At 36.0% G+C, this 14,049-nt stretch overlaps 2 protein-coding genes across 2 annotated transcripts in view; one reads left to right on the forward strand and one right to left on the reverse strand.

The window, feature by feature from the left end:
- Positions 1–299: 299 nt before the first annotated feature.
- On the reverse strand, positions 300–13,610 carry GOLT1B (golgi transport 1B). Its single transcript, XM_019452181.2, has 5 exons — positions 13,451–13,610; positions 7,884–7,975; positions 5,825–6,003; positions 4,618–4,699; positions 300–2,760 (listed from the first exon to the last, which is right to left on the reverse strand). The coding sequence occupies exons 1-5, from the start codon at positions 13,473–13,475 to the stop codon at positions 2,722–2,724; spliced, it is 417 nt and encodes a 138-aa protein (XP_019307726.1). The 5' UTR covers positions 13,476–13,610; the 3' UTR covers positions 300–2,721.
- Positions 13,611–13,742: 132 nt separating this feature from the next.
- The window catches only part of RECQL (RecQ like helicase), a 58,567-nt gene continuing 58,260 nt past the window's right edge, over positions 13,743–14,049 (forward strand). Inside the window, exon 1 of the mRNA XM_019452175.2 lies at positions 13,743–13,867. The gene's annotated coding sequence lies outside the window, so the exon portion shown is untranslated. The remainder of the gene's footprint in view (positions 13,868–14,049) is intronic.

The raw sequence follows: 14,049 nt of genomic DNA on the forward strand, positions 1-14,049 counted from the left end.
CCCTTAATATGAGGGTATTTGGAGGTTGGGTTTTGGGGGAAGTAGTTAGGTTTAGATGAGGTCATGAAGATGAGCTCTCCATGATGGGATTAGTGTCCTTATAAAAAGATGAAGAGACTAAAGCTGTCTGCCACACAAGGGCACAGCAAGAAGGCAGCTGTGGTCCTTACCACTAACTGAGTCTACCCTCACCTGTCTTTTTGGACTTCCCAGCATCCAGAACTGAGAAACAAATGTCTGTTTACGCTACCCAGTCTACAGAATTTTGTTATAGCAGCCGGAGCTAAGACAACCACCAATTAATAGAAAAGTACCCTTTTATTGAGAGGTAAGACAAGTGTATTTACAATATTCAATTGTTAGATCATATAATCTGACTGTGAGACTTTTTAAAGCAGCAGTATTCCAGGAATTACAATTTATAAGGGGAAAAGAAAAACATTGCAAGTATGTTTCTGTTACAGAAAATACATTTGAACAATGCCAGATACACTTAAGGCTAAGTAGTATTAGACCTTCTCCTCCATCTTTATAGCAATGATCAAAGTACATTTTTGTCACAAAGACAGAAGGCTAATTTTGGAAAGGAAGAAACAATACAATGTACAGTGCTTTCTGTCAGAAGACTAATATGTTTAAAAATAGAGCCTCATCAGTGGTTATGAATAAGAAATATACAGTGCTGCCGAGCAGTCCCAAACTCACATTTGAGATTAACTGTGGACTCTTTGAAAACTGAAAACTGCTCCAGCCTCTCAATCTTACTAAGGACTGGGAAATTATCAAATCCTTTACATAACTTCTAATAATGCTTCTGAAATAAGATTTTGAAAAAGTTATCTGTTACAGTGCAAAGAACATTTTGATAGAAATTCATGTCTACAAAGGAGTTAAATAATACAGATGTTCCTTACATTAACAGATACTGTTCTTGTTCTAAAAAGGTAGAATTATCTAGCCACTGAAAATAATATGGATCAGTCAAAAATATGTAGAAGAGTCCTACAGGGCAACTTGTATAAGTCGATCCCCAAAATATGTATATATTTGACACTCTCCCAAATGAGGATATTACTTTTTTGAAGAACATTAGACACAACACTAGGTCTCTTATTATTCCATGAACTATTGAGGTAGGAGTCTCATTTTGTCAATATCATCTAGTTTCACAGATTATGTCATAAGTCAAATGCCAGTACCAAAAGGCAGTAATCCACAAGACTGAACCATTAAACTACATACCAAGTCTTTCCTTCTTTCGACAAGCAAGAATGGGAGTTCCCTGTGTATTGAGATTTAACTAAAAATAATATAAGCTATGATATATTTTGTAGACATGTTTCTAAATAAAAATCACAAATTTCAATTATGATTTTGTGCATTAAAAAGCTTTGCAACTGTTAAAAAAAAGGTAAATAATGCAATCATTAGTGGTAAAACAAATAGTACTGTGGCTGTTGAAATGTGTTCTTACATCTAGCAGAAAAGCTGTCAACTTGGAAAACTACCAAGAAACAACCACTGTTTCTTACTGCCAGTCAAACATCAATAGTAGGAAAAACAACATATTTTTTTAGTGTCATGTTTTTAAGAAACTATAGCCCATTTAATTACAGTAAACTAACTTTAGCATGTGAATTCTGGTATTTTCTCCATAAACTCAAGACAAAGCATCTTATGAAGCATTCGTCATGCGTATTGATGTTTATGTTATGAAAAAGCTAAAAGTAAAGGAAAACTCAATTTTACATGAAAAGCCCTTAACAAATACCTGTAAGTTTAACCTTTTAACATATTACATCTTAAAGTAAACATTACCAATAGTTATTTATGAAAAGCAAAACAGTAAAACCACTGCTAAAATCAAAAACAAAAACAAAAACTAAAAAGAAAGGAAAACTGCACCATGACATGGAAAAATCCATTTGGTTTGCATCATTTAGTATCTTAAATAAAAGACTATTCAATGTAACAGACTACTTCATGGTTAAGAATGCTTTTTGTTAGATGCTTACATGTAATGTAGGATATAGATAACCAAGTTAGACTCTCAAGACTTATGAGTAGTTCTGGAGTGTTCAGTTATAAAGAATAAATGACCTTTGCGTATTCCAACAGCGAATATCTAGTTCAGTTTTCATCTGGCTCTAAAATATTAAGAATCAGAAGAACCACAAATGTTTTATTTTAGCCATATGTTTACAAAAAAAAAGTGATTCATACATCAAAACTGGGTTTTCCTTGGTTTTAATACATTAAAATGACATAATCCAATCTAACTCATGCATCACTTTCAGAGACACAGTGCAACTGGAAATATTTTTGCCATTCCAGTGGATATTTCTAAAAAGCAAATGCCTATGCGTGCTCCTGCACCTTCAAAATAAAAAGGAAAGAAACAGGCACCACAGTTCTCCAAGGATGGCTGTGCTTCGCACATTGTGGATAAACAATAAAAATCGCCTTCAAGAGTTTCAATAAGTACTGTAACCTAGAGTTCATCTCCTTTAGTTTGCTTGCTGACTTCTCAGATCACTTGATTAGAAGCCTGTTCTCATTGCTTCTTTGTTAACTGCTATTGGTACTTTGTAGACTATGCGTTTTAAACTTCTGTAAAGAACATTACAAGCTATTTCATGTAATTTAATTTTGTGCTGAATATTCTTCAAAGGATTTTATAAATAATACAATATTTTAAATGAGTCTTCAATTCACTTGTTGTTATACCATATTGTTGCTTTCTCCAACTTTATCTACAAACTGCAAGGAGAAGAAAAACAGATAATTAAAAGAAAGCCCAGAGCATTACAAAAACATTATATCAACATTTTATATGTTGATTTAAAAAACCCAACGTCGTAAGATTCGTGGCAATTTAAGGTGTGACTGACAATGGTTAATCCAGTACTACTCACCACAATCTTCTGACATGTAAATGTGTATAAAAATTTTTCTTTTCTAAGGTTGTTTTTGCATGACATGTTATGCATATGACTTTAAGGGTGCAACACAAGAAATGCAACACAATGAATAAAAAAACTGGATAAAATGAAGGTAACACTGCTAGCTTAACAAAACAATAAAAAAATAAAAAGCTGAAATGTCAGCCATTCATGCATTAATGAACCCAATAAGATATTTCCACTGACCATTACTGTGGATCTCTTCTGGGCCTATGTAGTCTTTGAACAAACAGATTTAACTCCATTAAGTTCAACAATTAACAACAGCTATTGACTAAAAATACTTTAAATGTGTATTCTGGACTTCAGACTGAAAGTGGCAATGACATTAAAAATAGATGTAATGAGGCAAGCACAAATTAATAATTATAGAATATAAATTTTAACACACATTAATGTTAAGTGGTTATTTACTTTGGCTACTCCACCCCAAATATAAAGCAATTGGGCCTTCTTCAGCATTCCAGATGGTGATGCAAATATTGAAACAAAATAATTAGTGGATATATTAAAAGTTGTGTAACCCAAGTGGTCACAATACTATCAAACTCTAGCAATCATTTAACCCTTCTTTTCATTTCACTATTCACACTTTTACTTAAGAATTTATTATAAGAAAGTAATAATGATAGGAAACATAACTGACAGCATTGGGTGTTTATGCAAACAATGAAGGATCCTTAAATTAAGGACATGAATAATGATTACAACTGCATAACTAGAAGTTTCAGTAAATTCAAAAGCCATTCTAAGTAAAAACAACATTTACTACAGTAAGAGTTTGGAGATTAAAGCAAATGAAATCAGAATATACATATTCCAACCTTTTATATTATTATAAATAGGTAATGGGTGCACTAAAACTAAATGTTGCTTTGAAAGTACCATGGATTCATTAGGATTTTCAGTTAAATTTATGTGTAGAGAAAGCACAACATTCTCTCTCCAAAAGTAACTTCAAACATCAAGGTTGTCTGGGCTGTAATATTCTGACTCTAAAATCGACTTGAGGTTGAAAATGAGATTTTTGTCTTACAGTGGTACCTATTCTTCTGTGGGTGAGCCATCCTTTAGCTCTCTGAGAATCCAGTAAATGCTATGGACTTTGTTAGTAACATCTACAAATGTCTGTAAACAACTTTAGGATGTTGATGGCCCATCTTGGAGGAACAGATTTGATGAGATCATTCAAACTGTGGAACAGAGTTGGGAACAGCATTTTATCATCTGACTTCCAGTATAATTAGTGCTTGATTTAATTGTCTTAATGCATGCTATTGGTGATACTAAGAAAGAAAATAATATTTACTAGAAATAATGATGTCCTTTTTATATAATGGCTTCTAAAATTAGAGATCATATAAAAGTTAATTGAAAAGTACCAGAACTTTCAAAGAGAAAGGCAGCATATAAATTTGAGTTACATTAAAAAAAAAAAATAAAACAAGAATATTAAATGGATATAGTGAAACAAAATTCCAGGTTTTATAAGGTCAGAAATGATTATTTTCTCTGGTATTCATGGTAATCTATGGCAATGTAACAATTTATATCATAATAAAAACATCAATTACTTGTATTTCTAGAAGTAAAGAACATCACAGTATTTATTTTGTAGGTTTAAAAATTTTATTTCTAATACATGATTACTTACTGATCTAATTCCAGGTAAATTCAAGAGGGATCCAAGGACTGGTACTCTTCTAATAAAGCCAATGACCACAGGAAAGAAGCCCCTAGGAAGAAGGAAAAAAAGGTTCTCAGAACTTACATATTCTTTATTATCAAAATCAATTGCTAACCAAGTAAAAAGAAAGGATCCTATTAAAATTTTAAATGTTTTGGAGACTTCAAATTTCAAATGTTACCTTTAGTGGTAATGTTTCTTTCCTCTCCCTGGATTTGATCTTTCTTAATTATGCTCATATAGTATTTTGCTTATACATTTGTAACAGCATTACTACTATTATTACTACTACTATATTCTTTTTTTTTTAAAGTTATTTATTCATCTTGAGACAGAGAGAAAGTGCAAGCAGGAGAGGGGCAGAGAGAGAGGAGAAAGTGAGAATCCTAAGTAGGCTCTGTAGCAGTGCAGAGCCTGATGCGGGGCTCGAATCCATGAAACATGAGATCATCACCTGAACTGAAGTCAGATGCTTAACCGACTGAGCCACCCAGGCTCCCCTACTACTGGATATTTATAGTCTAGTGCCCATATCAGAAATGAGAGATTTTCTAAGGCGGATTTGACACTCAATTCATTTTCATGTCTTCCCATGAAGAATATGGTATTTGGCAGATAGATGACAAAGGATATACATTTCCTGAATAAATAAACTTACCTTATATAAAGGTATTTTCTCACATTGCATGCTATTATTTATTCACTTAGTAACTAGCATTTGTAAAATGTTAACTGATCAAAATCTAACATAGTTCATTTAGCACAAAATTTTCTAATATGAGTATGTACTAAAAGAATTGTCATCAAGTGGCAGTAATTATGCAGTATTAGGTTCTATGTATTAAAATGCTGTATGTATGTACCACTGTTTAGTTGATAAAAATAGCAGACACAGTGCCTTAATAGGAAAGACAGTGCCTTAAAATCCCAATAAAATGAATTTTATTGCATTGAAAATACAAGATAATGTATACTATTTATACATTTGATAAACACTTTTATAGTTGACTGAATTATCTAAAGCTGTAATAAAAGATTCAATGTAAACAAAAATCCATTTGAGAAAATTATGGTCTTTGTATTCATGCTGATGCAAATATCTGGGCTTTTGTAATAATTACTTGAGGTACTGGTTCATTGAAAGAGAAAAGGTAAAATAAAAAAATTGCCTTACCTGAACAATAGAAAGAATCCATAAATTTCAAAGATCATGCCTATCAAAGGCCAACCAATAAGGACTACAAATACTCCACCCAGGAAAAATCCTGTCGCTTTCATTTTATGTTTTTGGAAGAAGAATCTGAATGTTCTTTCTAAACCAATTACAAAAGCCAAGCCAGCCACAAATAAAACCTAGGAGAGAAAGAAAATGCAAGACAGAAAAAGCAGTTACACACACTGCATAAATTTGAAAAGCAAGGTCAAAGCTAAATATAATAAAAAGAAATACATCTGGCTCTTAGTGTGGGCAACTGGCTGAAGAAAACTACAGTGCACACGAAGAGGCAGAACCAAGGAGTGTGCTAAGCATGCTAATGTTGTAGGTTGTAGTCCAGTCTTCTCAGTCCTCTTCTATCTTGATTAAATGCAGAAAAGAGAACTAAAGATTAGATGTTACCGAAGGGCATGTGTACATGCAGTGGTTTTCCCAGGTAAACTAGATGGAGAGGGCTTGGCTAAGCAGATGAAAGGCAGGGCAAAAAAAGAAGGCTGCCCATAAATATGTCACCCGAAGGTATTCCTGGTTTTGCACACTTCACCCTAGGCTAGAGGTGTTCTGTGGGTGGGAGAAGTACTGACATGGCCAAGATGATGGAAGAAACCATGAAAAGCCAGGAAGAGGAATTAGTCTTACTAATTCCAGAATATCTGGTGGCAGCAGAAATAAAAATAAAGCCACGTTCTCAAATATATATTTTGTATGTTTTCAGATAGTGAACAAGAAATGGTGATCTAGTAAAAGCTTGTTTTTTCCCAGGCTTTATTCCCAATACTTGCCTTCCTTCCTATCTTTTTTTTTTTTTTTTAATGGGATGAAACATTTTTATTTAATTTTTATTTACTTATTATTTTTTTTTTTTTTGAGAGAGAGCAAGTGTGCACGCACGTGTGCACACATACACATAATTAGGGGAGGGTGAGAGGGAGAGAAAGAATACTAAGCAGGCTGAATGGCTCAGCGTCCACAGGGTGATGGTGGTGGTGGTTTCCAATCCCTCGAACCTTGAGTTCATGACCTCAGCAGAAATCAAGGGTTGAAGGCTTAACCTACTGAGCCTCCCAGGTGCCCCATTTCATAACTGTGTTTAATGAAAAATTTTCATACAAATATTGATTGAACCTAATGGTTAAGCTTCGTATTCTCAGATACCAATGCTACTTATATGTTATTAATTAACCTATCAATTTTGAACAATTTTGTTACCCTTTATATCTTCCAATTTCCAATTACAAGCCCAACAGTAATACACACTTCTAAGATATTTCACTCTTGCACAACCTCCACACATGGACAACAAAGTACAGTCCAAATAAACAATATACACGTTTCTTAGGAAGTCAACTCTTTTTTTTTTTTTTTTTTTTAAATTTTTTTTTTTTCAACGTTTTTTATTTATTTTTTGGGACAGAGAGAGACAGAGCATGAACGGGGGAGGGGCAGAGAGAGAGGGAGACACAGAATCAGAAACAGGCTCCAGGCTCCGAGCCATCAGCCCAGAGCCTGACGCGGGGCTCGAACTCACAGACCGCGAGATCGTGACCTGGCTGAAGTCGGACGCTTAACCGACTGCGCCACCCAGGCGCCCCGGAAGTCAACTCTTAATATACAGATATATTAAGAGGTTTAAATGGCTTTTAAACATCTATTTCATGCTACTGAACCAAATGTCTAAGGTCGTATGTTTTAAGTTAAACATATTTATAAATTTACCAAGACATGGGGGCTACCAAGTCATTTATTTTGAACTCCTATTTAGAGGCAGCCTTGATTTAATCTATTGTATATCACACATCAAACACTTAACAGAGTAGTTATTCAAAAACTTCTTTAAGTGTTTACCTTTTATTTAAACAGAAAACAGGTTTTACTCCTGATGGAAACAGAGAAGCTAACAGGAATCTTTACATGAATAATAGGGAATTGTTTCCCCCCAACCTAACAGCAGGCAATAATTCATTTGCAGTTAAAATTTCCTTATGAATTTAGTTAAAATATATATTGAAAAACTCACATTTCCAATAGCCAGTAGTGCTTTGTCAAAAAAGAGAATCATTCCAAAGAACAGGAAAAACACTCCAAATCCTGTTAATCCCATTCCAATTTCTGCAATATAAATTATATAGTTAAGGGTAGAGAAAAATTAAAGTTACATTAAGATCCCTATAAACTAAGTAAGAAAGTTTCTCAGTTTTTCTTTTGGATGATATAAGAAAATAGGTTCCTAACATTGCAGGTTAACTTTATGACATTCATTAAGGTCTATAACAAAGTAACATCAGCAAATAACCTCAACATATAAAATATGAATTTATGAGAGACAGCACTTCTCATAAACATATGCATAACAGAGAAAGATAATCAGGATTCTAAATCTTGGGTTGTAAATTTTTTCCCTCCCAAGAACTCCTCTGGCACCAGGCATAAATATATGAGTTTACTTTTACTATTTATCTCTTTCATATTCTATGATATTATTGATAATGCACAATATCTCCAGTTACTTCTTCCTTCTTTTCATCTAACTCCTTCTTAAACCCAGTGGAAATGTTACAGTGGGTCTGCACGGTATACTTCACTCCATGATACACTTCTCACAACAACAGTATTTTGAGAATCACATTGCCATCTCCTCAAAAGTTAATTTTCAGAAGGTTATGTATCACTTTTAACTTCTTGATGGTATGGGTTTATCTTCTATAAATTACCTAAACCATGAATCCAATCACATGTTTAGTGTACGAGTCCCAAAAGCAGCACTCCAGAGTTTCAAAGAACACAGTTGTACTTAATATTAATATTCTGGAGTTTTACTCTTTTTATTCAAAGACTCCGAAATGCCTGTATCTCTTCTAGGTACTATCTGATGGTGAATGAAGCATAAGCACGAAGTTTATGTTCATCTTGTATATAAAACTAATAATTTTATTACCTTCACATTCTCTTGGTCTTCTCTTTTCAGTCTGAAGATTCCTAACTTTCTAAGATTACAGTTGTCCTTTTCTGTTAATGCTAAAAGCATAAGCCACTAGGTCACCTTGATCATTTTAGTTTTGCTGTCAGGAAATACTCACCAATCCTTATTTTACCTAGACGCTTACTATCTGCTTGAAATAATCAATCAGAGCAAAAACTACCATATTTTTGGAAACTCAATTTTATTTTATTTTTTTAATGTTTATTTATTTTTGAGAGACAGAGAGAGAGACAGAGCACAAGTGGGAGAGAGGCAGAGAGAGAGACACACAGAATCTGAAGCAGACTGCAGGCTCCGAGCTGTCAGCACAGAGCCCTATGAGAGGCTGGAACTCACCAACTGAGAGATCATGACTTGAGCGGAAGTAGGATGCTTAACTGACTGAGTCCCCCACGCGCCCCTGGAAACTCAATTTTAAATACACCATTAATGATTTCTGATCTGTTACTTAACTTTTTGGCTGTGGCTCCAGAAAGCCCAAATCTAGGTCACAGCCACTTAAAAAAAAAAATTTAAGACTTGTAAAATGTTCTGATGAGTTGAATACTTCTATCATATACCTTTTTTATATCCCCCATGTCCTCAATTTGCAGTTATCTACTGCCTTCCATTCCAGCTACCTTTTCTCCCAAAGTTAGTCTAAAAGAATTCAGGTACTAGTCTATAAATACACTGATAAATGTATTCCACAGACACAAAATCCTATGAAAATGTGAAGCTAATGCTTTCATGCTTAAATCCCTTAAGAGAATTCACCAAAATAACTGTTTAGCTGTCAGACATAATTTCCTAGAGGAAAACATGGACAAAAGAACAAGTAAAATTCCATTGTACAACTATTTAGTAGTTAGGATTTAGTCATCAACAGCTGAGTTACTTGAGTATGACTAACTTCCAACTTTTCATAAATTGTCCTAATGATTACATAAAAATTTTGAGAGGTTTGTTCAGCAGAAAGGAATTATATAGAAATACACCTACTATGTACTGAGAATTTACCATGAATTAGCCATTAGGAGGTGCTTTGCATGCCTTACATAACTTAATCCTCCCAATACTACTGCAAGGTAGGTATCATTACATCATTTTAGAGATCGAGTAAGAGGAGTTTAGAGAGATGACTTAATATACTGGAGTCACACTTCTGGCTAACCATTTGGACTCAGTCCCTGTGCTTACCTATTACATCATACCCCTTCCTACAGGACTTTCTTACCTTTTTTTTTTTAGGTTAAATATGTCTGATTAAATTAAATTCAAGGGCACTGGAGCATACTGAGCTTCTGGGAGAAGCATCTCTAGGTGACTCAAGTTTAATAGGATTAGTTTGTTACCTAACACAACTAAGTAGGTGTTAGTAGAAGTATTAAAAATTGACTGCTGTGAAAAAAGATAATATCTGGATATGGTTTCATATTCACTGAAATGTTTATACAAATATATTGTAATTCTTTTAACAAAAATGTGAGGTGAAAAGTAGCACCCGCCCCACGTATCACAGATTAGGAACTCATCTTTGTTCATAGAATCAGCAAATGTATGTATGTGGTGCCTTGGAGGTGGGGGGACAGCTGGGCAGGAAGAGTGGTGGTTGTGTGGAGTCAGGCTAGAATTCAAACCCTGTTTCTGGACTCCACAGCTTAAAACCATAACAGGGGAACCAAAACTATTTCATCCAGACAGTTGCCTGTGACATATTTGCCCAAACTGGTACTTGCCAAGTTATTTCCGGACCTGAATGGGCCAAAAGTTTCTGGTCTCACTGTGCCCTTTTCTCATCTCCCAAATTCCCATCTTCCCTAGGCTTATGCATTCATAAGCCCTCTGGTTAGTAAAGCCCTACATGGAGTTGCCCGCTCATTACCAGGATCATATCCAGAAAAACAAATTTACCTTCCTCTCTTGCAGCTATCAAATCTGCATTCCTCTTGCCCATGTGTGTGGTTTTTTTTTTTTTTTAAAGAACAATCTAATAAAAACAACTTAATGAAATTTGTCTAAAATAAAAAGAGAACTTATTGTGGAAACTTTATAAGGAAAGATATACTTAATCCAATAGCAATCACTAACATTTTGGTATCTTATTTAAAAATTTTAATATTAGCTTTCTCTTTCTTCCTATGCCTTTTAAAAAACAGAAAATTTCATTATAAAGAACTCGACTGAATATCAGCTAATTGAACCACTCAACTGAATATTATGGTAGAATTTCAGACAAAGTGACATAATGATGTAAAGATTTACAGGCAGCATGGGAAATACCCTACTCCATCCCCTCAATAAATCTTGTGTTTTTATGGAGGGGGTGGGGAGAGTGCTATTATAGAATCCCTTAAAACAATCATGAATTGCTATTGATTCTGTTCAGTGCTCTGTCACCCTCTCCCAGAATCAGGATTCCAGAATAATCTCGGCAAATCACTTGAATGATGGCCAATTTCTGCAGTTAAACACACACACACAAACACCATTTGAAATCCAAGAGCTTTTGGTTCACTAACCATTTTGTGTTCCAATCCACTGTCCTAACTAAAACATATGGCAAATGAACATCAAAGAGTATAATTTAACCTTTCTCATCAATTTAATAAGGGGGAACACTCCCTACCTATTCTGCCCATATTCCAACTCAATTTCCTGGTTCTGGATTTTGGAAGAATGTAAATCAGGCACCTGTCCCTATAAGAAGTCTTCCATAGAAGAGAATCTCTGTGCAAAGGATAATAGTTCATAGTTTTAATCTGTGTAATAATCAGACTCAGATAAAAAAAATAATACTTTATAGTTAGAATAACTGTGTAGAGATTAAGTACTTCTTCTAATTAGTAGAATTAGAAATAAATTTCAGCAATTTAGGTATACAATTCTCCTAATTTCCTCTAAACAACTTAATTTTAATTTTGGGTCTCAGTCAAGAGGAACAGAACACTGCATCACAAACAGAATAGGATCTCACTATCCTACACAATCTCTCTCAAAAAAAAAAAAAAAATCAATGCATAATTGTGTAGGATAAATATCTACTGTTGCAACTATTCTTGCTATGAAAGAATTACATCATTCTAAGATAGATCTCAAATAAGATTTATGTCAAGTCTTCTTAGATGCTAGTATGGTCCAGTGAACACAAAGGTTTCTGAGCCAGGAGACCTGGGATCAAGCCTTGCTTCTGTCACTTTCCTTATGACCACACATTGAATTTCTTTTGAGCCTCTTTTAATTTATAGAAGAGATATACCTCTCCCTGCCTTATAGGGCTCTAATAAAAATTCAGTGTAATGATTTACATGAAAGCACTTGATAAAATAAAAGAAGATGCCTTTATACAATTGTTAGTTTCTATTATAACAGTAAGGGGGGGGAAAAAGGAGAAAAAAAGAAAGAAAAGAAAAAAGGAAAAAAAGAAACAAAAAAGGACTTTATGTTTTCTGATCAGAGCAGGCCAACAGACCAAAAGGGGTCAGTGCAGGTGGCACCAAGGTGTAGACCCATCCAGCCACTGGAAGGAAAAGCACCTGATTGGAGTGGTATTGTATATAGGACAAAACAGAAGCTCTGTCAAGTTCAACTCAGCCATGACTTGAATCCAAACTTTAAGACTCCACTTTAATATAGAGCATTTTAAATGAAACTCTATTTTCAATAGACTGTTTAGATTTTAAAATCTTGAAAATCAAAGTAAGTTAAGCATAATTAAGAAAAAAATCTTGACAGATAAAGCAAGGTGAGACAAAAAGACTATCATGACCATTAAAAGATAGGACCCACTGTTGGGCAGATATGTAAATAAAAAAACTATTAAGATTGACAAAAGCGTGAGAAAAGTAGAAGTGTTATAATGAAAGAAATGGTAACAGATAGCAATGCTAACCTTAGATATAAAATAAGCCTGGAGAACTCTGTGGTAGGCAGAAAGAAATGCTAAAATAATAAAACAAACCACAAAGCACAATATACAACATTAAGGAAAGAAATCGTTTAACTGAACACAAAGTGGCTTTTTACTACTGCGGAAACATTAGGTGGTAGAAAAGTGAAGTCGTTTCAAGGAATTTTTGGAAGGTTTCCAGAGGTGGCAAAAGACGAAATACTCAAAATATTTAAGTGTAAGCATATTTTTAAAAAACCCAAACACCTACAATAGGTGACATCTAAAATACCGCCTCCCAAACAACCGGCCAGTAACTTGTAGAGGACCCCAAGTTTGTCATGTGCAGAAACGTCCCCAAGGATGAACCGCGGGTACCGCGCATCAAACTTTCTCTTGTGGCCATCTGCAGGAACAAAGCGTCCATCTCACTGGGGTGAGGGCGGCGAGACCCTGGTGCAAGACAGACGCTCGGCAAAGGCTTCCCCCCACTCCAGATCGGACTTCTCCCCAGACCCCGCCGACCCGCCTCCCAGACCAGGTCTGCCACTGCAAGTCCAGCCCCCGACCCTTCAAGGCAGCCCTCCCAGTCCCGCATCCCTCGCTCAGTCCCGCAGGCCGCCGCCCCCAACACGGAGCTTCATTCATTGACCCGGGCAGAGGGGCGGGCGAGCGAGACGAGCTCGAGCAACGGGTGTGTGAGGCTCCAGGCGGGGATACCGGGGCGAGTGCTTACTCTGGGTGTCCGTTAAGGAGATCATGGCTGCAGCGGTGAGGGGAACGGCTACAGCACCTCCGAGCGCCCAGGGCGTTAAGCAAAGTGGGGAGAAAAGAAGCCGGGAAACAACCCAGGGGAGAGCCGCCACGTCTTCCGGAAACACGCAGCCACCCCTACCCTAGCCTCAAGACAGCTTCCCATTGGCGAAATCCGTTCCCAATATAGACCAATCATTCTTAGTCTTGTTCGGTGACGCAAATGGTGGCCACACCCCCTCACCAATTAGAGAAGAGTGTTACTTGCAATTGGTTGAGGAGACCTAACCGGAAGGGCGGATGCTCCCAGCTAGAGAAAAAGGAAAGCTTGGTGGCGGGAAGTTTTCATTGGAGAGTGGCTGAAAGCAGTACCTAGTGGTCCTGAGCCGGGCGCTTTGAGGTGGGAGACCGAGGAAGCCAGTGGGGTGGGGTAGGGGTGGAGTGTGGAGGGGTGGGGATCTGGGGGTAACTCTGCTTTGAATGGGCTAACCTTTCTTTTTCCTTCCTGAGGGCGAGGCCGGTCTATCGCGGATCACTTCCTTTCACCAATATATTGGCAGGAGAGAAACCGGCGTTAATCGT

Source organism: Panthera pardus, unplaced genomic scaffold (genome assembly GCF_024362965.1).
Source record: "Panthera pardus isolate Hobbes unplaced genomic scaffold, ASM2436296v1 HiC_scaffold_6, whole genome shotgun sequence".
Taxonomy (NCBI): domain Eukaryota; kingdom Metazoa; phylum Chordata; class Mammalia; order Carnivora; family Felidae; genus Panthera; species Panthera pardus.

Bases quoted from the DNA above. Each gene is read 5' to 3' on its own strand.
- GOLT1B (XM_019452181.2), bottom strand. From the start codon at position 13,475: ATGATCTCCTTAACGGACACCCAGA. The intron at 7,976-13,450 runs GTAAGCACTCGC...TTTATATTGCAG, and splicing joins CTCCTTAACGGACACCCAGA to AAATTGGAATGGGATTAACA. The intron at 4,700-5,824 runs GTAAGGCAATTT...CCTTCTTCCTAG, and splicing joins GGATTCTTTCTATTGTTCAG to GGGCTTCTTTCCTGTGGTCA.